General features: G+C 50.9%; 20 protein-coding genes across 20 annotated transcripts; 10 read left to right on the top strand and 10 right to left on the bottom strand.

Moving 5' to 3' along the window:
• Positions 1-3: 3 nt before the first annotated feature.
• OGAPHI_003296 (uncharacterized protein) lies at positions 4-3,582 on the bottom strand (the record flags this gene model as incomplete). Its single annotated transcript, XM_046204259.1, has 1 exon — positions 4-3,582. One exon carries the CDS (start codon positions 3,580-3,582, stop codon positions 4-6), a length of 3,579 nt encoding a protein of 1,192 aa, XP_046061803.1.
• OGAPHI_003298 (uncharacterized protein) lies at positions 479-877 on the top strand (the record flags this gene model as incomplete). Its single annotated transcript, XM_046204263.1, has 1 exon — positions 479-877. One exon carries the CDS (start codon positions 479-481, stop codon positions 875-877), a length of 399 nt encoding a protein of 132 aa, XP_046061805.1.
• OGAPHI_003297 (uncharacterized protein) lies at positions 2,054-2,443 on the top strand (the record flags this gene model as incomplete). The annotated part of the gene is made up of 1 exon (XM_046204260.1): positions 2,054-2,443. The coding sequence occupies one exon, from the start codon at positions 2,054-2,056 to the stop codon at positions 2,441-2,443; it is 390 nt and encodes a 129-aa protein (XP_046061804.1).
• A 120-nt stretch (positions 3,583-3,702) lies between the features above and the next one.
• On the top strand, positions 3,703-5,298 carry OGAPHI_003294 (uncharacterized protein; the record flags this gene model as incomplete). The annotated part of the gene is made up of 1 exon (XM_046204257.1): positions 3,703-5,298. The coding sequence occupies one exon, from the start codon at positions 3,703-3,705 to the stop codon at positions 5,296-5,298; it is 1,596 nt and encodes a 531-aa protein (XP_046061801.1).
• Positions 4,374-4,949, bottom strand: OGAPHI_003295 (uncharacterized protein; the record flags this gene model as incomplete). Its single annotated transcript, XM_046204258.1, has 2 exons — positions 4,374-4,662; positions 4,840-4,949. The coding sequence occupies 2 exons, from the start codon at positions 4,947-4,949 to the stop codon at positions 4,374-4,376; spliced, it is 399 nt and encodes a 132-aa protein (XP_046061802.1).
• Positions 5,299-5,329: 31 nt separating the features above from the next.
• On the bottom strand, positions 5,330-5,899 carry OGAPHI_003293 (uncharacterized protein; the record flags this gene model as incomplete). Its single annotated transcript, XM_046204256.1, has 1 exon — positions 5,330-5,899. One exon carries the CDS (start codon positions 5,897-5,899, stop codon positions 5,330-5,332), a length of 570 nt encoding a protein of 189 aa, XP_046061800.1.
• A 75-nt stretch (positions 5,900-5,974) lies between these two features.
• Positions 5,975-7,030, bottom strand: OGAPHI_003292 (uncharacterized protein; the record flags this gene model as incomplete). Its single annotated transcript, XM_046204255.1, has 1 exon — positions 5,975-7,030. One exon carries the CDS (start codon positions 7,028-7,030, stop codon positions 5,975-5,977), a length of 1,056 nt encoding a protein of 351 aa, XP_046061799.1.
• A 250-nt stretch (positions 7,031-7,280) lies between these two features.
• Positions 7,281-8,277, top strand: OGAPHI_003291 (uncharacterized protein; the record flags this gene model as incomplete). Its single annotated transcript, XM_046204254.1, has 2 exons — positions 7,281-7,423; positions 7,638-8,277. 2 exons carry the CDS (start codon positions 7,281-7,283, stop codon positions 8,275-8,277), a joined length of 783 nt encoding a protein of 260 aa, XP_046061798.1.
• On the bottom strand, positions 7,470-11,789 carry OGAPHI_003289 (uncharacterized protein; the record flags this gene model as incomplete). The annotated part of the gene is made up of 1 exon (XM_046204252.1): positions 7,470-11,789. One exon carries the CDS (start codon positions 11,787-11,789, stop codon positions 7,470-7,472), a length of 4,320 nt encoding a protein of 1,439 aa, XP_046061796.1.
• On the top strand, positions 8,503-9,423 carry OGAPHI_003290 (uncharacterized protein; the record flags this gene model as incomplete). Its single annotated transcript, XM_046204253.1, has 2 exons — positions 8,503-8,953; positions 9,041-9,423. The coding sequence occupies 2 exons, from the start codon at positions 8,503-8,505 to the stop codon at positions 9,421-9,423; spliced, it is 834 nt and encodes a 277-aa protein (XP_046061797.1).
• An 87-nt stretch (positions 11,790-11,876) lies between the features above and the next one.
• OGAPHI_003287 (uncharacterized protein) lies at positions 11,877-15,143 on the top strand (the record flags this gene model as incomplete). Its single annotated transcript, XM_046204249.1, has 1 exon — positions 11,877-15,143. The coding sequence occupies one exon, from the start codon at positions 11,877-11,879 to the stop codon at positions 15,141-15,143; it is 3,267 nt and encodes a 1,088-aa protein (XP_046061794.1).
• OGAPHI_003288 (uncharacterized protein) lies at positions 12,278-13,715 on the bottom strand (the record flags this gene model as incomplete). Its single annotated transcript, XM_046204251.1, has 2 exons — positions 12,278-12,736; positions 13,203-13,715. The coding sequence occupies 2 exons, from the start codon at positions 13,713-13,715 to the stop codon at positions 12,278-12,280; spliced, it is 972 nt and encodes a 323-aa protein (XP_046061795.1).
• On the bottom strand, positions 15,140-15,925 carry OGAPHI_003286 (uncharacterized protein; the record flags this gene model as incomplete). The annotated part of the gene is made up of 1 exon (XM_046204248.1): positions 15,140-15,925. The coding sequence occupies one exon, from the start codon at positions 15,923-15,925 to the stop codon at positions 15,140-15,142; it is 786 nt and encodes a 261-aa protein (XP_046061793.1).
• An 82-nt stretch (positions 15,926-16,007) lies between these two features.
• Positions 16,008-17,708, bottom strand: OGAPHI_003284 (uncharacterized protein; the record flags this gene model as incomplete). The annotated part of the gene is made up of 1 exon (XM_046204246.1): positions 16,008-17,708. One exon carries the CDS (start codon positions 17,706-17,708, stop codon positions 16,008-16,010), a length of 1,701 nt encoding a protein of 566 aa, XP_046061791.1.
• OGAPHI_003285 (uncharacterized protein) lies at positions 16,336-17,334 on the top strand (the record flags this gene model as incomplete). The annotated part of the gene is made up of 2 exons (XM_046204247.1): positions 16,336-16,406; positions 16,866-17,334. The coding sequence occupies 2 exons, from the start codon at positions 16,336-16,338 to the stop codon at positions 17,332-17,334; spliced, it is 540 nt and encodes a 179-aa protein (XP_046061792.1).
• A 135-nt stretch (positions 17,709-17,843) lies between the features above and the next one.
• Positions 17,844-21,557, top strand: OGAPHI_003282 (uncharacterized protein; the record flags this gene model as incomplete). Its single annotated transcript, XM_046204244.1, has 1 exon — positions 17,844-21,557. The coding sequence occupies one exon, from the start codon at positions 17,844-17,846 to the stop codon at positions 21,555-21,557; it is 3,714 nt and encodes a 1,237-aa protein (XP_046061789.1).
• OGAPHI_003283 (uncharacterized protein) lies at positions 20,247-21,140 on the bottom strand (the record flags this gene model as incomplete). The annotated part of the gene is made up of 1 exon (XM_046204245.1): positions 20,247-21,140. One exon carries the CDS (start codon positions 21,138-21,140, stop codon positions 20,247-20,249), a length of 894 nt encoding a protein of 297 aa, XP_046061790.1.
• A 123-nt stretch (positions 21,558-21,680) lies between the features above and the next one.
• Positions 21,681-22,868, top strand: OGAPHI_003281 (uncharacterized protein; the record flags this gene model as incomplete). Its single annotated transcript, XM_046204243.1, has 1 exon — positions 21,681-22,868. The coding sequence occupies one exon, from the start codon at positions 21,681-21,683 to the stop codon at positions 22,866-22,868; it is 1,188 nt and encodes a 395-aa protein (XP_046061788.1).
• OGAPHI_003280 (uncharacterized protein) lies at positions 22,236-23,405 on the bottom strand (the record flags this gene model as incomplete). The annotated part of the gene is made up of 2 exons (XM_046204242.1): positions 22,236-22,778; positions 23,097-23,405. 2 exons carry the CDS (start codon positions 23,403-23,405, stop codon positions 22,236-22,238), a joined length of 852 nt encoding a protein of 283 aa, XP_046061787.1.
• OGAPHI_003279 (uncharacterized protein) lies at positions 23,166-23,795 on the top strand (the record flags this gene model as incomplete). Its single annotated transcript, XM_046204241.1, has 1 exon — positions 23,166-23,795. The coding sequence occupies one exon, from the start codon at positions 23,166-23,168 to the stop codon at positions 23,793-23,795; it is 630 nt and encodes a 209-aa protein (XP_046061786.1).
• Between the last annotated feature and the right edge of the window lie 82 nt (positions 23,796-23,877).

Genomic DNA, 23,877 nt, shown 5'->3' with positions numbered 1-23,877 from the left:
TGTCTAGGCAACACGCGCGTTGATGCCCAGAAATTTTTTATCCGAGTCCTGCTGCTGGTTGACCAAGCTCACCAACGGCTCCAGCTTGAGCGAAATGCTATACAATTTGTCTTCGTCCGGCAGATTGTTCCAGATCTCGCGCAAATACGTCCACAGCTCGTCGATCTTCTCGAAATGGTAGTTTCTATTGTTGAACTTAATCACCTCTTCGATGGTCCGATAGATGTTCAGTCGCTTGCTGAAGTTAATCAGCTTGTTCGAGTCGTGCAGGTAATCAGGGTTTCCGTCCGTGAGGAATCGAAGATCAGACAGATACATCCCCAAGAACGGCAAACATGGATCTTCGTCCTCGTTAATAAACTTCAAAACGTTTCTGTACTCGCTGTAGTTCTTGCCGATCGACATCAGTTGGTCCATCTTCTCAAAGTTGGACACGATATGTGTCGGAACGTGCGACCAAGTCTTTTTGAGTCGACTAATGGACGTAGAGCTCAAACCAGACACAATGGCAGTCATACTGGAGAAGTTGCGTAGCTTCATCAACTTGTCTGCAACAATAACAAAATACTTGATATTTTCTGCTCTTGCTTGCAGATCCCGCTGCCGCAGAATCATGTGGATCACAAAGTGCGTAATCTGGTTGCAGTTCTTGATAAAGTTGGCAATGTTGACAAACTTGGACAAACACGAGTGCTTAAAAATCCGTCCTGACCTGTACGATCTTGCCAGAAGATCAAACTTATCGATCTTGTGGAACAGCTCAAACTGGATCAGAGTCAGCTGTCTTGCCAGTTCGGTCGCATCGATGTCTCTCAAACGCAATCTTGGAGCATTTCTAATGTTCTTGCCCAACATCAATGGGATTGGTGGCCGTTGATTTTTCTTTTCTGGTACAGGATTACCATTGCCAAACGCAGCAAACCATTCCGGCTGTTCCTGCATAGAAATCACCAGCTGGCCCAGCTGGGCAACTTTCGGGTCAACCTCATTCTCGGTGATGAACCTGTTCCATTTGTCCAACAACTCCGGCGAAGAATACAGACACAACCATTTTTCAGAAAACAGTTTGGCAAAAAGTCTCATAATCTCTTTGCGTTGTAGATTGCGTTTCCTGTCAATCCAAACACTGTACTCCTCGTAACTCAAGCCTTCAGGCATCTCCAAGTTGTACCGCGCAATCAGACTGTCAAAAAACTGCAAAGGAGTCATGAACGTCACAAACAACGCCAACACCGTGTTCTTGTACTCCTCATCGTTAGGATGCGACGGATTGACCATTCGCGAAATCAAACCATCAACCGGGCCACCTTTCACTCCGCTTGTATCGAAAATCAAAGACTTCTCGTCGTCGTCGGCCCCCAAAAACCATGGCAGTTCCTGTTCGCCGTCCAAAGAGGATCTGCGTTCATAATAGAACTCTGACTGACTGTTGGCAGAAACCATTGTGTTGTGCCGTTCAGCAACAAACAGCGACGCCACGTTGAAGTCTGTGTTCATGAGTCTGGAACAGTAGTTCAGGATTGTCTGACGTTCTTCTTTCAATTGGGTCACCGAAATAATCAGCAACTTGAACTGCTCCATGGCTTTGGAAATGGTGGCACGTAATTTCAAGTTCGAATCAAGAAGATAAAGCCCGTTGTCTAGGCTCTCCAGATCTTGTTTCTGCAAATTCTTGATCAACATCTGGGAGAACTTCTCTGTCTTCATAGATTGTGCGCCCTTGTCATAAAATACCTCGTCATCCTTCAGTCCTTTGAAAACCTCTGGATCTTCAACGGTCATGTTCTGAGCGTCAATGATCAGATCAGACAGAACAATGTGCAGGTTCTGCTTCAGAGTCATGAACTCGGTCAACAACGGTTCAACCTGTTTCGACGTGGTCTCATAGAACAACACGTTCGAGTCGCTCGGCTCCTCTTCGGAGAAACCTTCAAACTGAGGTCTTTCTTTCTTGGATAGTCGGTTCACCATGACAAAAATCGTGAAATCGATAGACTCCAGCTGGTTCAGGAACCGACTGAGAGACGGCACACAGCGATAAATTAGCGTCGAGATGTTGAGGTTGCGGTCGTCCAGGAAATCGTTGTATTTCGTCTCTGTTGGAATCGGAGTGGTGAGAACCACAGAAACTTCTTTCAACAGCTCACAGGCCTGGTTTCTGGCCTCCACGAGACTTTCGATCGTTTCGTCGTTAAGCAGGATGTTGTTTTTGCGCGACTGGTGGTCGATGAACAGGTTTTCCGCAACATTTGATGTACTGTCCATATCGTCAAACGGATTCGTCAGGTTACCTGCGTGGAATCTGTTTTTGAAGAACCTCGGGTACAGAAGCGGAATACCGTTTGGATCCACGTTCTGTTCGTACTTGAGGTTCATGAAGATCTCGCGGAGAACGTCGACTCTTTTCAGCAGCTTGATACCATTGATCTCGGCCCGTTTGTAGTACACTTCGCTAAACCGACAGCTATTTTCCGGCGATCCTTCGGGCTCGTCGTCGGACTCGGGGTCTGAATTGGTCTGCTCCATACGCAGACTCACAAACTCTAGCTGGCCATTGATGGTCAGTTGCATGAGGGAAGTGGTGATTTTCCGCAACAGCTGTTTCACCGCCTCGAGAATGTTGTTATTTTGCAGGTCCTTGATGATCAGGTTACTCAGTTGGTGAAGAAGGGTGATATCAGACCCGACGTGGTTCAGATGAATGTTAAAAAGCTTTTGGTTGTTTTTGTTCATCGCGTCCATGCACATGCCGACGAGGTAACGCAGTCTTTTGATCATCATGTTCCAATTGGTGACGTCTCCTGGAGAATGGTAGAATAGGTCCGGATTGTACCATAGAGACACGTCTGAGTGTGCCTGGCAGTAGACAGAGGTTTCGCGTGTTGGGATGTGTTGCTGGGGTGGGTCTTCTGGTTTATCTGCGGGACGCTGGGGCTCAACTGTTTCCTTCACATCTATAGGCACGGTTGGAATGCCGTTAAATTTGGAGGGGTCGGGAATTTCGACTGCAGACCCATCGTCGACGTAGTCCGCGCTGATCAGCGGCAATTCCTTGGAATGGACGTTGAGGGCCGAATTGTAGTAGATGAACTCGTTGTCCTGGGTAATTTGCGGGATCCAGACGGGCATGAAGTTGAAGCTGGGCTGGGACGAGACGGGGGTGAAATAGGAGTCGATTTCCTCGATGGAGGTGAGGTTGATCGAGCGCGAGCGTTCGTCGGTGGAGGTTGGCGTGTGGAGCGAGTTATGGGAAACGGAAGAGGACGTTTTCTGCACGGGCAGGGAGTCCACTGTGCGACGGTCTTCTCTTGTGGTGGACACGGAAGTGTGCGGAGTAGGTTCGGGCGAGATCACACGGGTGCATGACGGAGGAAACCAGCCTCTGATTACGGTTCCAGCGGGATCCACCACGATCCCGTCCCACCACTTGGAATTTGGGGTATTGAGCACGTAGACAATATCGTCCACCATCAGGTTCAGAACACCCGAATCATGTTCGCTGCTAAAGAAGTTGGTTACGATCACCGTGCAAAGAGGTTTGATCGGGATCCTATCCTTTAGGCCATGAGCCTCTTCTGTCATCTGTGGGTTATCAATATCTTAAAAAAATGTGTGGATAATTCTAAAAAAAAATTAGTGCCGCTTGCTAATTCGGCTGTGCCACTATTTATTAGCTCAAGGTTGCCCCTTGATTGTTGAACTATGAGCAACGAGTCGGACAACCTGATCGATAAGCCCAAGTCAGGTTACTCGGCAATGGGCCATATGCCATTGGACGACCCAATGGTGGACGCCATCTTTAGAGACGATGTTTTGGAAGAAGGTCTTGCAGCAAGACAAGATACTGAAGAGACTTATCTTCCGACTGATGAGATTGAAGAATCGGACATGGACTTGCTATTGCAAGGCAGAACCGAACACAGTAAGCTTCCGTGGTACAAGAGACCTTCGGTGGCCATGATCTGTGCGTTTATCAGCTTGCTTTGTGTTGGATTGAGCATGGGAGACTCGATCGAGATCTCGCTTGTTTTGGACGCGATCTGTTCAAAAGCTAACGAGGCCCACCCTGCCCATCCGATCATGTGTCGGTCGCCAGAAGTGCAACATATGCTGGCCTCAGTGCAGAAATGGAGAACTATTCTCAGCGGACTGATCACCGTCGCCGTCAGTATCAAGCTGGGCAATCTGAGTGACTTGTACGGCCGAAGACCGGTTTTAATGTTCAATCTCGCTATGCTCGTGTTCTGCTCCTGGTTCAAGCTGTACTTGTTTGTGAACAACGCCTACCATTACTCCACGGCGCTGTATCTGCTGGCAGAGACGAGCACCGCCATCGGAGGAGGAATATTTATTACTATGGGGATGTCCAACAGTTATTTAATTGACTTGGTGGACGAGGCCGACCGGCCCAAGAACTTGGCCATTCTCACAGCGTTCTTGTATGGAGGACTCACCGCGGGCCCGTTGGTTGGCGGGATTTTGCCTGTGACCTCCGTCACCGTGCTGAAGATCGGAACGTTTTTCCAAACGTTCATTTTCTTCCTGGGAGCGCTGTTGTTGCCGGAGTCCAGACCAAAGAGACTCATGTCTAAGAAGAGAAGACTGTCAACGACCAGCGCACAGACCTCGTCGCTCAACAACTTTTTCTCGTCCCTCAAACTGCTGTGGATCACAAGCTACGACGAAAACGGAAATCTCGACTACAACGCCAGATACAACGTGATCAAGTTAATATGCATCGACATGCTCACGTTCTCGTCCACCGTTGGAGCCGGAATCGTGATTGCTCTGTACGGAACATACAAATTCAACTGGGCCGGCAAACAGCTCAGCACGTACGCCGGAATCACCACCATGACCAAGTCGTGTGTGCTTCTGGCGTTCAACCCGTGGTTCACCAAGTTCCTGTCGCAGAAGTTCACCAAAAAGCCAAAGAAGATCGACATCATCGACCGTATCTTCTTTATGCTTTCTCTCGGAATGGACGTGCTTGCACGCATGGTGGTGATTCTCGCACCCAACCAGCTGGTGATGTACTCGAGCGTGGCTTTCAGCGGCTTCTCCTCGATCCTCGACCCGGTTCTCCACTCAGCAGTGCTGAAATACTACCCGTACCCAGAACGCAACGGTGAGTACTTTGGATGCATCGCCATGATCAGAAACGTGCTTTTCATCCTCGCACCAACCGCTCTACTCACCATCTACTCAAAGACAATCGAGATCGACCCCAAGATCGCTCTTTACGCGACCGAGTTCATGCTTGTTGTTTCCTTGGGACTTGCTATTTCGTTAAGATGAACGTTATTTAGACACTTTATATTTATGTTCGCTATGGCTTGCTTGACTTCTCTTGCTGTATATCTTGCTGTCGTTTGCGCAGAGCTTCTCCTTCCTCTCTGTCCACGACGAGCAGCGGGATGTTGGAGATCGACTCCTTGCTGTTGAAAACCCGTTCCTTGTCCAGATCGTCCTGCGTGGGCTGGTACAACAGGTGCGAGAACGACTCCGGCTCGGTCATCGTGATCAGCTCCGGTGGTTCTTCCGGCTCCTGGGTGTACCCCAGATACGGCGACGGAGGCGGAGACTGTAGCTCGATGCGGCGTTCAGGTGGCATCAACAGACCGCCAGCGGCCGTCGCGTCCGAGTCCACGACGCTCGTGTTGCGCAGCGAATAGGTTGCAGAAATTCCTTGACTCTGCAAAGCCTCGTACACTTTCTTTGCAGTGTCGATCTGGTCAAAGATCAAAACGACCCGTCGCAAAGACCGTAAAACAGAAACAGACACCGACTCGCCCGACGGGACAGACTCGCGTACCGTCGTCTCAAACTCGGCCAACAGATCCTTGTTCCGCTCGTCAAGAAGATGCTTGTCGGTCACCACAACCGTGTTTGTCACCATTACAGATAATTATTTTCCAGCACAGCCCGGTCTTTATATTGAAAAATTATAGAGTGTACATTAGATAGCCTGGAGTCAGGCTCTTCTTCTTCTTTTGGCGGCCGAGCCCGGCTGGTTTTCCTTGCCGCGCTTGGACTCCTGTTTCTTGAGCTTGTCGACTTTTTTCTGTTTGCGTCCGACGATCTTGTCGACCTGTTCTTCATCCAGAGCCAGCTCGACCAGTCCCTTTTCGAACTTGGACAGTCTAACCTCGAGGTCCTTGGACTTTGGCTCGTCTGTCTCATTCTCAGCAACGTCCTTCTCGGAGAAGATCTGGTCGGCAACGTAGATCGGCAAGCCTGGCGACTCCAGCAGCTTCAACTGGACAGTCTTCAACGGCTGGTTCTTAAAGTGCTGCGCCAAAACCTGGATGTTGGCACAGATATGGTCTAGCGGCTGGTGCAGACTGCCCAAGTTCAGGGTCAGATTCACACCCATAGGCGCAACGTAGTGGATCGAGTTCACCATCTTGGAGATCTGGTTCGATAACGTCGTCACCGAGAACACGTTGTCCTTGGTGGTGAGTCTAATTGGAAGCGGCAGTTTCGGGGTAGAGTAGAAGATCTTGCCCAGCAGTTTAGGAAGCGCGGTGATCAAACTTTCGTCACTCAGAAACAGGTCGTACTCTTTGTGCAGTTTTCTTCTGGCCTCGTAACTTTTGTACTCTCCCTTGAGTTCCTGGGCGGCGATGATCTTGGACAGGTGTGGGATGTTCTCTGCTTCAATTTTCGCCAGAGTCTCGGCGCTGATCTGGCCGTCCTTCACGATCAGACACACCTTGAAGTCGTTTTCCAGATCGTACACTGGATGCGGAACAGCAACCACAGACGGCTTGAAGCCCTGTTTTTTGTTGAAAAACTTGACGCTTGTCAGTTGCAGGTACAAGCTGGTGTCGTCATCGTCATCAAACAGCTGTGGTTTATCCGACTTGGAAGACTCTTTCCACTTGATCAGCTCAGAAACTGCTTTTTTCACGGCCTTTTCGTTCAGAGAAAAACCCTCGTCGGCGACCTTCGGCGTGACAACCTCCCCAACAACTTTTTTGCCCTTCTTGATGGCACTGGCAGCCTTCTTGGTTCTTTTAGGTGGCATAGTGCTAGGACTTAAAAAATTTGAAAAAAATTCAAAAAATTCACAAAAATATTTCACTTAAATTCTTTTTCTTTATTGTTCAAATGGTAAGTGTTTAAATTCGCCGTTCACTAACCGCCAGGGAAAACGGAAAACAAAGGCCGCTCCAGCCAAGAAAGTCAAACAGACGCTTGATACACAGTTCTCGTGTTTGTTCTGCAACCACGAAAAGTCCGTCAATTGCACGCTCGACAAGAAAATCAACATCGGCATGCTGTCGTGTAAGGTGTGCGGCCAGTCGTTCCAGTCGCCAATCAACTCGCTGTCCCAGCCAATCGACATCTACTCCGACTGGGTCGACGCGTGCGAGGCCGTCGCAGAGCGGGTCGACGCCAAAGAAGAAGACGACTACGAGTAATAGCTACGAGTAATAGCTAATGTACAATATATTATCATCTATCTAGTTTTTCCTGTTGCGACGTCTGCGGAGCCGTCTTGGCGGAGGAATGCGTTTCTTGGTATCTTCCGGCTCGCGCGACCGCCGCGACCGCCGCGCCGTTGCCTCCTCAGACTCCTCCTTATCCTCTTTCTCCACAAACTTCTCCGCCTCGTCCACCAGATCTTTCAGCTCCTTGGTCTTTTCCTCTTCGATGAACGTCTCGGCCTCAGTGACCAGGTCCTTCACCGCCTTTGGTAGCGCCGACGATGGCGGACTCACCTCCGGCTTCTGGTCCAGCTCGTACGATAGAACTCGTCCGCTCCGTGTGGAAATCCCGCTGCTCGTGATCTTGATCGGCGACGGAGCACGGTACGACCGGTCCTTGCGCACCAGCGACCGCGTGCGCGGCTTGCGCCCACCGTCGCTCGAGTCAGAAACAACACGGTGCCGTTTCGCCGTCTCCGAGGATTGCTCGCCCTTGCGCTTTCTGTCGCCCCGGCTGCGTGTGCGTCTGTTGGGCGACGTCTCGCGCTCCTCGTCCGAGTTGGTTTCGGCAGCCAGCGACGGCACGGCTCCCAGCACAACAGGGTCTGGCTTCACCACTATCGTGGGCACCTCCGCCGGCTCTGGCTGGGAGGTAGCAGGAGACACAGGCGGTGATTCTGCTTGTGGAGACGGTTCAGTTTGTTCATCAACGGCCGCCTCAGCAGACTCCTCTGTAGAGTACTCTGGCGACTTCTCTGGCGACTTCTCCGGCATGACCACGATCGTTTCCACAGAAGACTCCCTTTCAGAGACTTCCGGCTCCGGAGGCACAAAGATCTCTTGAGCCGGCTGTTCGGGTGACTCGTGAGCTTCAGGGGCTTCATTTTCTTCGGCTGGCTCGACTGGCTCGAATGGCTCGAATGGCTCTTCCTGTTCTGAGGCCTTGCCTTCCGCTTCCGCTTCCTGTTCTTCCTTTATCTCCTCCTTTTCCTCCTCCTTTTCCTCTTCCTTCACTTCCTCCACTTCTTCCACTTCTTCCCCCTGCTCATGCTCCTGCTTCTTTGGAGTGATGTCGAGCAGCGTCTTCGAGGTGAAGCTCTGTAGGAAAGAGAAGATTCCACGGCGTGGTGTCTCTGCAACGTCAACCTCGCCAACCTCCGTAATCTCGTGGTCCGATTCGGGCTCCAAAACAACAGTCTCCTCGGCATCATTAGTAGTCTCCTGTTCGTCGAGCGCTGTCTCATCAGCTTCCTCAGGCAGCTCAGGCTCGAGGGCAGTGTTGAGAGCTTCTTCCTGCTCCTCTGGGGTCTCCACTTCCTCCTCATGGACGGTTTTTTCCTCCTCTGCTTGGTCTCGGTCCTGCTCCACTTCTTCTGTCTCTTCCGGTTCGACGGCCTCAACCTGCGGCTCCAAGGCATATTCCTCTGGCTCCTCCAATTCCTCTGGTTGCTCCGCGCCGCTCTCGTCCATGTCCATCATGGTACCCGACACAAAGTCTTTCAAAGAGCTCAGGAACGAGCGTGGGAAAGACTGCACGGGGAAAGAAACCTGGGGCTCTTCGATATCCTCAACTTCCTCCTGAGATGCCACGTCGCCGGACGCATCAGCTGGTTCGCTAACGGGAGTTTCATTGAACTCGACAATTTGCTCGGATTCGAGCTGCTCCTCTGCCTTGCCTGGGTGCTCTAGCCGCTCTCCCCGTGGCTCCACGTCTGATTCCTCCTGTGGCTCTAACTCTGATTTAGCCTCTGCTTCCTCCTCTTCAACAGGCACCTGTATCGTCTCGACACCTTCTTCGACTTCGTCCACCTCTTCCGGCTCGGGTGCGGCCGCCTCTTCAGCTTCCACGGCGGATTCCTCGTCAGAGTCCGCAGACTCCTCCAGCGGAACATGGATAACTGTCGTTTCAGCCTGTTCTTCCTCCTCCGACTGGGCCTCCAACTGGGCCTCCGACTCGTTAACGGCAGTCACGAACTCGGACTCGTCTTGAGCAGGAATGACCTCAACAACTTCTTCCGCTTCTGCCTCCACTTCCTCTGCATCCTCCGCCTGCTCCTCGGCAAACTCTGAAATCTCAGGCGTCGAGATGTCCATCAGCGCCTCGGACGCAAACTGAGCCAGCGAGCTCAAAAGACTATTCTCAACCTTGGGCCGTTTCACAGACTCCTCCTTGTCCTCCTCCTCCAGTGGCCGCTTTCCAACAACTTCTGTCTCGTACTCTTTCATAATGTTCTCCTCCACTTCCTGCTCATCCAGCGACTCGTCAGAGTCAACAACGATCTCCGAGTCCGATTCGTCGTCAACAGCCGTCAGCAGTTCCTCGGCCTCGTTCTCGTCGTAGTACACAGTCTGGTTGGCTATCACCGACTCCGTGTCGTCGTCGTCCTCCACCCGCGTGTTCATTAGAGCAGTAGCATACGCTTCCTGGTCGATCGACTCGTTACCGCTGTCCACGTTTTCGATCATGGACGACTCTGCAACAATCTCAAGCGGACCTTCTTGGTCAATATCGAGCGCACTTTCAAACGCGGTCTCGCTGAACTCGTGCGCGGTTTCAAGCTCCTCGGCCCCAAGAGTTGTCTCTTGTGCTGTCACCAGCTCTGTACCGTCCGCAGTCTCTTCGTAAATATGCGTGGTGTCAGCTTCGTCTGCCGTCACCATCTGTGTCGACTCGGCTTCCACCAAACCTTCGGTCTGTACAGTTTCCTCGGCAAGAGTCGACTCCTCTGGCTCCACAAATTGGACAGACTTTTCAGCGTGCTCTGTTTCGTTTTCGGGTTCCTGGGTGGCCTTGTTGTGGACCTCGAAAGCTCCAGATAACAGATCCAGTAGGCCTGGGTTTAGTTTAGGCGACTCGGGAGTTGGGACGCGTTTTGGAAGCTCAATGGGAGGCGGGATCTTGACCGGTTTAGGTGCAGGAGGTGGCATCTTCACAGATTCGGGAACAGGTTCAGGTTCCTGTGCGGCCTGTTCCTGAGTTTCTTCATGGTCGTCCTCAATGGCTGTCTGATACAGCTCAGGATCGAGAATCGACTCGTCGATTGTGTGCGACTGGGTCTGGTCAGCAGGAACAACAATCCGCGTGGTATCGTCAACCTCGTCCTCATAGGTGGTTTGGTTCGACGGAAGGTCCTGTTGCGCGAGAGCTGCAATCTGTGTCCAGTCGATATTCTCGGTGATGTCTCCTGGCTCGTTGTAGGAGTAGTAGATGCTGTCGTTGATCGGCTGGTTGAGCACATGGTCGGCCTCAGACATGATGTGGTCGACGTCCGACGACTGAGGGGATTCTTGTTCCGATTCCTGTTCGGACTCCTGCTCTGGCTCGTCTTCGGACTCTTCTGCCTGAGAGCTCTCGCCAAACAGGTTCTGGTACCGCTGTTCAGGACTGGACTCGGCCACGGAGACGTCCGCAGCGTCAGATTCCTGTTCGGACTCTTCTTCCTCTTCCTCTTCCTCCTCTCCTTCTTCTTCTTCTTCTTGTTCATCCTCCTCTTCCTCCTCCTCCTCCTCCTCGCTCTCTTCAGCCTCGACGTCCTGCATTCTCAAGTAGTGGTTCAGACGGGGAAGAGTCTTGCCGGCGTAGCGTCCCACGTTCTCGACGATCGGCTCTTCCTCGCTTTCCGATCCGAGCTCGATCACCTCAATGGAATTGTCGCTGTCCTGTTCACTGTGTTCGTCTAGTTGTTCAGATTCCTCTTCCTCTGACTGTTCTTCCTCTGGCTCCTCTGGCTCCTCTTCTGCCACTTCATCGTTCTCTTCCTCGACATCCACTTCCTTCTCTTCCTCACTTTCCACCTCCTCCTGCTCCTTCGCCTCCTGCCCAGCTCTCATGCTGCTTAGGAACTCCGCAAGACGGGCTGCACGAGTCTCATCCTCTTCTAGCTGACGCAGGCTCTCGCGCTCGTTGAGGTACTCGTTCTGGATCTGCTCATACAAGGCCCGCTCCTCGCGCGCAGACGTTTCAAGGTACCGCGCGTACCGCTCCTTTGACCTGCGGAACCACCCAAAGTCGTCACTGCGACTTTTGAGGCTTCTCGCTGGCAAACTCTCAATTGCCGGGGTATTGTCTCTGTGTCCGTTCAACAACGATAGATTCGAAGTCCTTGTCGCACTCACATCGCCATTGGCTACCTCAGAATCCAATTCCTCCGGATCCTGGATGTGAATGTTGGCCCGCTTGGCCAAGGTCTTCCAGTACTCCACCGTACCAGACTCTGTATTCTCTGCTTTCTCGGGCTCCCGCAATCGCACCTCCACAAGTGGATCGCTCTTGGACAGGCGCGCCACGGCCTTCCCCAAAAATGGAGTCAGCCCACCAAAGACAAGCGCCGGTTTCTGTTTGTCCTCGGAAGACATGTAAATAAAAAAAATTGTACAAAATAATTAACCTTGTTGAACGCGAATTTATTGTTATTTTTTTCTCCAGTGTATGATCTTGATGATATGAACCAATCAAAAGGGCCAATACCACTGAAAGTTGGCTACTACGATCCGTTTGCGATCTTCCCAAGACTTAAGGATGACCTGGACCTGGTTTCCAAGCTGGATAAGCTCCATTGGAAACCCAACCAGTCGGCCTCTGTCCGGACCATTAATAACATCAAATTGCATTATGTCCCGTCATCTGACAACCATTACCTCAATTTCATCTTCATCAACAGCACCAGTCTCGACGAGTACCGGGCCAAGGTGCGTCCGGTGGTCAAGCAATGGCTCAACAACATCCGCGCCCTCAAACCAGCATGTATATATTTCATTATTTTGTACGAGGACTCGTCGCAGGTCTCGAGAACAGACAAGTTGTTGAAAACCAATTTGCTCACCAAATTGAAAACAGACTTTGTTCACGATGAGCTCCCGTTCGATACCATTTTCAAGATCAAGTCGTCGTACCCGTCGCCAGCAGACAAGAAGGAGAACTGGACAGCATTGTTGGGCTCCATTAGAGCCGGTCTCACTGAAGCGTTCGGGTACCGGCTGACGTACTTCCAGTCCAAAGATTCGCTTTCGAGTCTCAACAACGAAGCAAACTTGTACATGGATCTGGGCCAATTGGAGGACGCATTGGACTGTTTCGAACGAATGTTTGTCAAGGTGAACAGAATGAAGATCCCTGACGGACTGGAAGAAGCTACCGTGGACCAGTTCCCGTTGGCAGAAAATAACATTGTCATCGACTTCAACTCCAAGTTCAAGCTCAAGGCGTACTTCTTCAAGCAACAGACCGTCATATTGCGCGACTCGGCCACCACAGAGGCCTCGTTTGTGCGCAACCAGATCCGCTGGATCCACCTGCTCTTGAGCTTTATACGGTCGTTCGACGCCAGCTACAGACGGAACGAGCTCTCGTTAGCCCTGATCGACGACTATTTGTCCAGCAAGCAGTTGCAACAGCTGCTCCGCCAAACAGACAGAGATCTTTCTGAACTGTACGAGAAACTTGGCGACTTGCGTCTGTTAAACAGAAACGAGCTGATCAAACTTGCGCACTCGAAGAAGTACGTTCTTTCTGGCTCTCTGGTGGAGATCCCGCTGTCTGATGAGCCGTACGAGCTGATCGCCAAAGTTTCGCAGACCAAACTGGCCTCGGAGAAAACGTTCCACCAAATAGCCGTCCAGGACACCAAGGACGCCATCGAGGCATACTCCAAGTCGCAGGCGCGTCCGCGCACCGTGGACACGCTGTCGACCGAACTTGCGTTGATTTACTTCCACAACATGAAGGAGCTGGAGACGTCGTCGGAGATTCTGAGCGACTCGTTCACTTACTTCAAGAACTCTGATTGGGAGTTCATCACATTGGGCGTGCTCAAGATCCTGATCGAGAACCTGGAGCAGCTCAGCGGGAACCACGGCGACGTTCTGCCGGTACTGCTGGGCTCCTACTTGGAGCTCGTTGCCAAAGACGAGCCGTTTGAGAAAGACAAGCTCGACCGCATGCTGGCTAGTCTCACAGAAAAGGTCAACTTTGTGTCGACGGAGCTGTTTGAGTGCAAGCTCGACACCTGCATCGACGCCGTCGACGTGGACGTGTACGGGATCAGTGTGCAGATCACCAGCAAGATCGAGGTCGCGTTCGACGAGATGATCATCACGTTCGACAAGGCCTCTTTCCGGCTGGCCAACGGCAAGCTCGGCCGGTACAACACGTTTGTGCTCACGTCGGGCGACCTCACGTGCGGCGTGCTGGAGGCACAGAAGATCATCATCCGCATCGGCCAGCTGGAGATCCAGAGCTCTTTGAAAGGCCAGGTGTTTGCGTTCCAGATCGAGCAATTCCATAAGGACGGCCAACTGCAGAATAACACGGTGCTGGAGGCAGTGGTGCCGCGCGTGCGCCATCTCAACAAGGACGAGATCATGCTGGTTGCGCGTGTCGGGTCGCGGCCGGTGGAGGACTGCAGTTTCGTGTTCTACAAAACAGATATCGACCGTTTGGTAGCCGGGTCCACTTATGTGGTGGAGCACGAGGGGAAGCAGATCGACGCGGAGATCGAAAGCACCCCGGACAAGCTGGTTTTCCAGTGCCATGGACAGTTTGCGGCCGGAACCACAGCACTCGTGCGGATCCCCTACTTCTTCCCACCAGAGGTGGCCAACACGCTCGTTTCGCTGTCGTACGGACTTGCTTTTGCTGGCCACGCCAAGCACGTGACCACGCAGCTGGACACACAGCTGCACATTGCCGTTTCCGTGCAGGACATATTCAAGTCGTCGAAGCTGTTTTCGAACTACTCGATCAATTCGCCCGTTCTGAACCAGCCGGTGCGTATCCAGACGGTCGAGCTCACGTCGCGTAACTCCACCGTCAAGACGTGGCAGCAGCCGCACAACATCGTCGCGTTCAACGACCAGGGGTCCACGTTTTTCTACAAGATCGAGAGCCTCAACGACGAGAGCCTAAACCTGCAGATCGACTACAACAACATCAAGGACGAGATGGTGTGCATTCTGGAGCGACTCTTCACTGCACAGATCATGCGCCACAGTCCGCGGCTGGTGAAGTACCTGGGGCTGTTGCGTGCTCTGTTGCGCGCACAGAGTCTCAAGGTCAACCACTATGCTCTCACGGGGAACATCCGGCTGGACCCGCTGGACGTTCGTCGCCATCACCAGCATCTGGACCGCATCAAGCAGGAAGATCTGGCCGACCTCGTTCGCGAGATCCGACTGTTCTTCGAGTCCAGTCTCGAGGTGGCTCCCGAGCTGCGTGTGGCGGTGCTAGAAGAGGTGCACCAGCAGCTCAACATCGTCGTGACGGTTCCGACGATCAACACCATCAATATCGTCGAGTTCGAGTTCGACAAGCAGCTGCAGTACCTCGTTTGCGAGCCGATCCACGCGCGGCTGTTGCTGAACGTGGTGCTCTTCAAGTTGGAAGAAAAGGAGAACAAGAAGGTGCGGTTCCAGAACGAGCCAGAGGTACCTACGGACGTGAACCTGCGGCTGGAGCTGCTGGAAAACGAGAACAACTGGCTGGTGTCTGGAATCAAGAACTTTGAGCTCGACCTCGACCTGCGCAACGACAAGAGTCTCAGCTACGCGTTCGACCTGGTGCTGACTCCACTGCGCGTGGGCAAGCTGGAGCTGCCCCGCGTGGAGATCAAGAACCGGTCGGACTTCCAAATCCAGATGGAACTGGACTACAAAAATAGCTCGGAGAGCGTGCTGGTGGTTTCGGAACTAAACAAGGTGACGTACTCGTTCTAGAGCGAGTGCTCGTACTGAGCGATGCTGGCTGCCAACGACGCAGCGTCCGGCTTGGGCGACACCACAGCCGGCGTGATGCCGTTGGCTAGCAGGTATTCTTCCGTCGTGGGGCCGATCGACGCGATCTGCAGTCCGTGGTCGTTTTGCTTCAAGATGCGCACGATCTCGGTGGTGCCCTGCGGCGAGAAGAACACCAGCCACGAGTTCTGCGGAGGCGACCGCGTGGCCTCCACGTAGCGCGCGCCAATGTCGGCCAGAGGCTCTGTGCGATACGAAACAAGCTCCAGAACGTTGAAGCTCTTGGCTTTCAGTTTGCGAGGAATGATGTCTTTGCGGATCTCGCCTGTGAGAAACAAAACTTTTTTGGGCGTTTGTTCGAACAGCGGGTCTTTGATGATGATGTCCGACAGAATCGAGCCATTGCCCGCCAGCTTACCGCCCCTAATGTCATTGAATCCAAGATCCTTTAAATATTGGTACGTTGTAGGACCCACAGTGTACGACGGCTTGTTGAGGATCGAGTCCAGACGGTCAAATCCGTCGCGTCGCAGCTCGTTCACCAGATCCGCCAACGCCTCGATGCATCGCTGCGAAGTCACAATCAATGCCTGATACTCTCTCAGATACGTTTCTGAGGTTAGGAAACTCTTCACCTCTGTCTGGTTGATCGACGAGTGTTTCAGTAGCGGAAGAAACACCGGCTCGTGCTGCTTCTCGGAGAAAAGTGCATCGTACGGATCGCTGGGCACAGTTTTGTTTTTCAGCAAGATTATCCGTCCCATTTATTATCCAATAAGTTGGAAAATAATTGTAATTCAATCTCGAAAATTATCCAGCTTGAATTTTCCCCGGGCAGTGCAAACTTTAACCAGAAGCTCTCTTCTCAACAAGACGTAGTGGTTTGTAACTGGAGACGTCTTCCAGGCCCCAGGAGTCGGACGTTCTAGTACTCTCAGAGTCGGCAATTATCACTGAGGAGTCCTCGTCGCTCATTGGTAACCGCTCGTCCATTTCTCTTAGTGTTCGGAATATGACCAAAAAATCGTCAAGATTCTGCTTCACCATCACATTGAAGTTGGAACACGTGAGATTCAGGTCGCTCACCAATTTGTCCTCAAACTTGTACACAATTTGACGGAGGTTGGTCGAGTCTTTGTCGCTGAGCCCGGAATTGCCAAGACTCAGATCAAACATGTGGAAAAGACCCTTGACTGTAGACTCGACACGTGACTCGCATTCTTTGAGGATCTGGTCTTGGCTCAGGTACTCTGTTTTGAGCAGATAGAACTCGAACAACAGCAGGCTGATTTCCCTGAGGAGACTGAAACACTGTTTTTTGCAGTCAAAGATGAAGTTCTCGATGAAAACACACTCGTCTTTCAAATAGACTCCCGTTTGCTCCAATTTTTTCAAGCTGTCCAGGTCGTCAATTCCCAGTAGTTGCAGCTGCAATTGGGCCACGTCCGAGTTGAAAAGACCGTACAGCACGGAGATCCAGTTGTACAACCATTGCTCGTTGTGCGACTTGAACAGAGTCAGTTCCTTGGTCATATTGTCCTTGGATTCCTGGACGTACATTTTGCTTTTTTCAATGTCTTCCTGGTGAGACGACAACGTCAGCTGCACGAGGTCGAGTTTCTTGCCGAAATCAACAAGAGTCAGGTCTGTGGACTCCATGTACGACTTGAGGTAGTCGTCCTGGTCGAACGAGCCGTGGTCCAGGTCCTTGAGCACGTCGCTCAGGTCCATGGCGTTTTCCTCATCCAATTTGCCGAGGATTTTCTCAAACAAGATCTGCGAGTTGGTCAGCATCAGGTTGCTTTTGCACAGCTGGATCTTGGTCAGCTCGTACTCTTTCTCCATGAGCTCCGACTTGGTATCAATATCTGCGTCGTACACCTGGACCTTTGATTTCAGGGAGTCCAGCGACTGCTGCAGTTCTTTTAATTTGCAACCGTTTTCTGTCAGCGATGTGTCAAACTGTTGCAACTCCTGCTTGCAAGTATCTGTTTCTGATCTGATATCTTTGAGTTTGTCAAATTCGGTTCTAATAGCTTGGCGACACGATTTCATCTTTGCCTGGAAATGTGCAACCTTCTCGTCAATGAGCGAGAAGTTCTTGGCCATCAACTCATCAAACGTCATACACATTCTGTCCTCCTCCTGTTGCAGACGGATCGACACGTTGTAGAACATCTCCTCCTCGCTGCCAGTGGACTTCTCCAGCAAATTCCGTATCTGGCCCAGTTGGGACTCTGTTTTCCGTAGTCGAGCCCACAAATAAAAAACAGCCCCCAAAACAGCAGCTCCACCAACAACAACGACCGCGGCCACCAGCCCGCCCAGCTCAACAAGCTCCTTGTACTGTTCTTGAGCCATCGTGTTTGTCTTGTTGGTATTTTCAATCTCAATCAGTTCCTGCAATAGAGTGAGTCCCTGGTCGTCGGCTCTGCCAGTGAACAAAGTGCCGAGTATCCCTATTACAGCCGCACCGACTCCGAGCCCAACAGACTGGGCGGTCGGATTAGCCGCCAATTCGCACACAGAAACAAGAAAACGATCCATTGCATGTTCAGCAGCAAACACGCGCGTTTATATAGTTTTCGAGCATGCTGGTTGATATGAAAACAAACAAGACATTTTGACACATCAAAAATTCATGCATCACAGAAAAAAAATTAATTATTTTGCATTCATGTCATGTTCAAGTCCATCTCTAAGACTTTTCGGTCAAAACCCACGCTGATTCAGCCGAGCGTCGTGGGAACCGACTTGATCAATCAAAAGGAGGTCCTATCGACGCTAAAAGACGGCTCAACTTCCGCCAAAATTACAGCCATCCGTCAGCTGGCACACTCCATTAAAACAAAGTCCATTTCCTCTATTCCCGAACTATGGTTCTTGGCCAAACAAAACTTGGACAAATCAAACCCGCAATCGCTCAGACACGAAACGTTCAACTTGTTGTTAATTTGTATTCAGTCTAGCGACCATTCGGTGCCTACTAAAATGTCCTACTATAAAGATATCTTGAAATATTTACAAACAGATCTATCTTACTGCATCCAAAGTTTGGAACTGCTTACCGACCACGGAAGAGAGATTTACGATTTGCTGATCTACCAACCATCGCCGTTGGGAAAAGTCCTCAAGGAAAAACTTAACAAACTGACGTCTAACCATGAACTCCAGATAGAATTTTTGAATTTCCTGGCAGAGTGTCTGAAATTCAACTTCAACCTGTTTGACCTGTCAGATTTGAGCACCTATCTCGCGAAAATCCTCCAGACCGCCAAATCCACCCCAAACATCGACGTTCTGTCCCTGCATCTCCAAATAATAGACACATACATATCTTTGGGAAGTGTGCCGTCGGTATCGCTGTACCCTATCATCCAGCTCATTGGTGCATCCAAAAACCTTAAAAACATCCAGATCGACCATATCTGCAACAGCATGCTGCTCAACCTACTCAGCAGCCCCAACTACTCGCTCCTGACCCTTGTCAGTTGTTGCGAGGTCATCGAAAAGGAACCAGGCTCTACGCTCGGCTGTTTCCACCTCATCCAAACATACCTCCACTATTACAACGACGCGACAAAAACAGGCAAACTCGTCACCGATGTGCTCAACAGCACGAAACACCTCGTCTTGAACGCTCTGATGGTGTCGTCAAGATCGCAGGACCGCGAAATCGCAGACTCAACCATCTCGCTAATACTCTCCATGCTGGAGCACGGTCTCATCTCCGATAGACACCTTATGTCTTCGCAGTTCTGGGACCTTCTTTCGCAAGTGGACGGGACAAGAATTGACACAGACGCCTTCAGTAAGGTGTTGGACCATCTCCGGACTCTCTCCAGACCTCTGTGGAGAGATAACCTGGTTTCGCTGCTTGAGAAACATAAACAGGTCCTTTCGCCAGACCAGCTAGATTTCGTCATGGAAACATACAACATGGAATTGCGGTGCATGACGGTGACGGAAAACTGGCAGCAAAACTGCGAGTCGCTCGTGTCGACGTTCGGCAAGTCTCATAAAGTGCTCAGCGTCCTCGAAACAGCATTCTATGAGTCTTACTCGATCGTGGAAGACCCGCAGGATTTGAAGTATTACGTTCAGCTGATCATCGACCCAGGCTTCTGGGAGGTGGAGGACTATCAGGAGACGCTAGCAAAGCTGCTATTAGCAGTCGACGACGCCTTGTTTCAGAACCTGGTTTCTGAGTTCCCGCAGTCATGTTTGTTCGTGAAACATCTCGTGTACTCGTTGTTGGTGTTATGCCAAGGTTCCAGAAACACAGTTAAAACCAAAGTTCTGTTTGACTTTCTGTTTAAAACGGCAGTTGACACTTTAAAAACAGACCATGACACGTTTCTTGTGGTTGCAAGATTGCTGATTAGTGCCCGTCCGAAGGGAAACTACCTCTGCTTCAAAGAAGTCGACAATGTCGAAGGACTGTGTGACAATCTAGGAAGAAACACCAACACGGGAGCACAACTTTCAGACACAGTCAAGTGGAAGTATCCGGAACAGCTGGCATACTTCCCATCTCAGTTGCTGAAAACATGCAACTCCAAGGCTTTGCAAGTTTCAGACTTGTCCGATTGGCTGGACCTGGTGATCGATGTGTTTGAGAACTTTGTCGATTGGGAAGTGTATTCGTTTGTGTTGGGACATTTCTGTCCACAGATGGCATGTTCGACACTTTTCCCGTCAATTCAGCAAGTGTCCAGACTTTTGCGTGTGCTTTGCAACCAACTGCAATTAAAGTTCCCTTGGTCTTTTAATCCTGTTTCTTTGTCTAAAGCAGACGTCCAGGTGGCCTTGATCAGAACATTATCGTCCATCCCAGCCTATAAACAGAATCTCTCCAGAGCTGAGGAAGATCTCCTGATCAGCTCTGTCATTTCCGCATTGCAGTCGTGGGACAAGACAGGCATTCCATGTCTGCATTTTTTGAACGTTTCCTGTTACGAGTTCCCGGGTTCTATTAAACGGTTTTTGACTCCAATTCTCACAATCCTGCAAACCAGACTTTCTTCGCCAACAACTTCAGGACCAATTTTGGATTTGCTGTTCAGTTTGTCGGAGCTGCCGTCGCTACTTTCCAATCTCACCATCGAGGAATACAAGCGTATCTTTGCCATTGCGTTCAAATACATCGAGTATTCGCAAGATACGTTCCAACAGAAGAAAGAGTACGATGTCAATTTCGCCGACTCGGCTCTGGACAAACTGCCCTCGACTCAATCGTTTGAGGTCAGCCAGCAGCTTCTGTTGTTCCTCACCACGATGTCGTATCGTGCCATTTGCGGCTGGTTTCTGAAACTGTCCGTGGATCACAGAAACCAGATGGTCGAGTTCATCACCAAACACTTGACAATGCTTGGACTCGACAACACAAAGAACCAAGTGTACTATGAAGCCATCAACAGGCTTTCGTACAGCGAGTCGAACTTGAACCCAACGTTCATGGTGGAGCCAGCTCTGGGCACGGAGAAAGACTATCAGACAGAGAGCTGGATCACGCAAAACGCCATTCTCACCATCTGTTCGCACGAGAAAACAGATAAATCCGTTGTTGTGGTGCGCAGACCCACGTCGACCGACCGGTTCGAGGTCAAGCTGTCCAACCGCAAATCGAGTCCAGCGCTGGGCCCCCGATTTTTGGAGTCGCAGCTCTTCAATCTCGGAAACACAAAGGCGGTGCCGTTGCAGATGGACGACCAAACACGTCGGTCCATTGCAGTCATGGACAGAATGCCCGTTGTGAACCTGGAAAAGGTCGGCGTGGTGTATATTGGTCCAGGCCAGACCACAGAACGTGAGATCCTGGGTAATCAGTTTGGATCGCGACAGTACGAAACGTTTGTCACTAAATTGGGCAATCTGATCCGGCTGCGCAACTGCAAAGAGTATTATGTCGGGGGACTTGATACTCAGAACGACCTTGACGGGAAATACACGGTGCATTACCACTCGCCGGTCAGTCATGTGTGCTACCATGTGACCACGATGATGCCGCGATGCAAGGACGACGACACAGACGAAGGAATCAGTTCAAAGAAAAGACACATTGGAAACGACTTTGTCAACATATACTGGAACGAGTCCGGGGAATCGTTTGATTTCCACAAAATTGCGTCGCAGTTCAACTTCGTGAGTCTTGTGATCGAGCCTTGCGAGGGAACATCACTGTACCGTGTCAAACTGTACAGAAAAGCAGGCATCCCCGGAATCTTCAGCCCCAGCCATTTTAAGCTGATCAGTGAGGAAAACCTTGCCAGCTATATCCGGAACGTGAGCTCTTTGTGCGGCCAATTCTGCGACATTTGGACCAACCCAGACTGGGAGTTCAGCTGGGAGCGCCGGTACAAGCAGTTGCAGATGATCAAGGCCCGCGCAAACTAGTGTCTGTGTGTCTCGGTAACTTTTTCACGGCTGTGCAGGATCTTTTTCTTTCGTAATAGGTGTACTGTTTTTATTTTAATTTCCAAGGACACGCGAATTTTCTTCACGCGTTGACAACACAGCATGGTGACAGTTATTGGAAACTCCGCAGCTTTGCGTAAACGGAAAACACTCAAGAAGTCGCTCCACTTCACCGTGATGGTGGCCGGAGAGAGCGGCTCGGGTCGGTCGACGTTCATCAACTCTTTGTGCGACCAGTTGATTGTCGAGCCATCCTCGACAATTAACCTTTATTCGCCGGAAGAACTTTCGAACCCAGAGCGTGATTTGCAACTGAGAAAGAGCACTGTTGAGCTGGAGGACGGCGAGGGTGTTCGGATCAGTCTGAACCTGATTGACACTCCTGGCTTCGGCACGAGTCTCGACAACAGCATGTCCTTTGAAGTGATCCAGGACTATGTGAAGCACCAATTTGACGAGATTTTGATCGAGGAGTCGAAACTGAGAAGAAACCCAAGATTCAAGGACGGCCGAGTGCACGTTTGTTTATATTTCATCACCCCAACCGGCCATGGACTGAAAGAGCAAGACGTGGAGTTTATTAGAAACCTTGGAGAATTGGTGAATGTGATTCCTTTGATTGCCAAATCAGACTCGTTGACTGTTTCTGAGCTGAAACTAAACAAGAAACTCATCATGGAAGACATCGAGCGGTTCAAGTTGCCGATCTTCAACTTCAACGAGGACTTTTTCAACAACGACGAGGGAGCCGACGAGGAAACCATCGAACTCAACAGATATCTGTCCAAGACCGTGCCATTTGCCGTCATGGGCTCCAACACCACGCACAAAGACCCTGCCACCGGCGAGACCAGAAGAGTAAGGGTGTATCCGTGGGGGACGATCGACGTGTTTGACAACGAGACCAGCGACTTTGTTTCGTTGAAGAACACCTTGTTGATCACCCACCTGAGCGACTTCAAGGACTACACCCACGAGGTGCTTTATGAGAACTATCGGATGAAGACTCTGGGCGAGGAAGCAGACACCAGCGAGATCAGCAGTGCGCGGGAGCCGTCGATCACCACGGGGGTCACCAGCGTTGCTAACGGCAGCACTGTCTCTCAGCACGGGGCTGCGGTGAACGGGCTCGACAAGGAGGAGCAGATCCGCCAGGAGGAACAGAGATTGCGTGCTTTCGAGGAGCGTGTTCAGCGGGACCTGATTGCAAAGAGAGAGGAGATCGAAGCCCGGGAGAGAGAGCTGGCCGAGATCGAGCGGCGACTCGCGGCAGAACGGCTTCACGACTAAACAGATATATCAGTAACCATGATCACTACAATTAGTAAAGGGGAAATACTCAGAAGCACGGCTAAAACTGAATCCCGATAGCCGTTTTACAATGGCATGTGAATTTGGATTGTTGGTCCGCACGAAAATCCAGATCAGGAATAGGCCCATTATTTATAATATCCGAAACGTCTCCCCTTTTTTCACACTTGCGCATGTGATTTACCGGTTCAACATTTTGGAAATTACCCCATATAAAATGACGCAGTGTTGCCCGCCTTTTTTAGTCACAAGACCATTGCAATTTGCCGAATAAGAATGGAATTCGTTGATAAGTTCATGGACTCGTATTGGGACGTTGCTAAAGACATTGACTTCAACTCCAAGAAGTTGCAACTGTCCATCTTCTTTGTGGTGTTCAACCCATTGTACTGGAACTTTGGAGCCCGTCTCGAGTACAACACCAAACTGCTTTCCAAACTGGCCTTTGGAAGCAAGCTGCTTGCCGTGTACCTGTTCTCCGTTAGTGTGTTCACTCTTGGCCTGATCAGAGATCATGTTTACAAAGAGGCTATTTTGGAGCAGCCAACCTCGCCGCTGCTGGACGTTCCTCTTGTTAAGGCATTGGGCGTGCTCTCATTTGGTGTTGGATCCGTGTTTGTGTCCAGCTCCATGTACAAGCTGGGAATAGTCGGAACTTACCTCGGAGACCACTTTGGCTTCCTCAAGGACGAGAGAATCACAGACTTCCCATTCTCTGTTCTTGACAACCCAATGTATGACGGCTCCACCTTGTGTTTCTTGGGAACTGCTCTGTGGTACGGAAAGGCCTCTGGAATCTTCATTTCCGGTCTCGTCTACGCCATGTACCAGCTGGTCGAGCTGCTCGAGGAGCCATTCACCGCCAAGATCTACCAGAAGCGGGAGGAGCAGAAAAAGGTCAAATAACTTACATAGAATAGAGACCCGTCATTTGTGATACGGTGTAGGTATGTTTGTTGAGCCGAGGACATTTATCATGTGCTTTCAA

The sequence above is a fragment of the Ogataea philodendri genome (genome assembly GCF_020536065.1).
Source record: "Ogataea philodendri strain CBS6075 chromosome Unknown scaffold16, whole genome shotgun sequence".
In the NCBI taxonomy this organism is placed as follows: Eukaryota; Fungi; Ascomycota; class Pichiomycetes; order Pichiales; family Pichiaceae; genus Ogataea; species Ogataea philodendri.
This window is presented reverse-complemented; position numbering and strand designations above follow the sequence as displayed.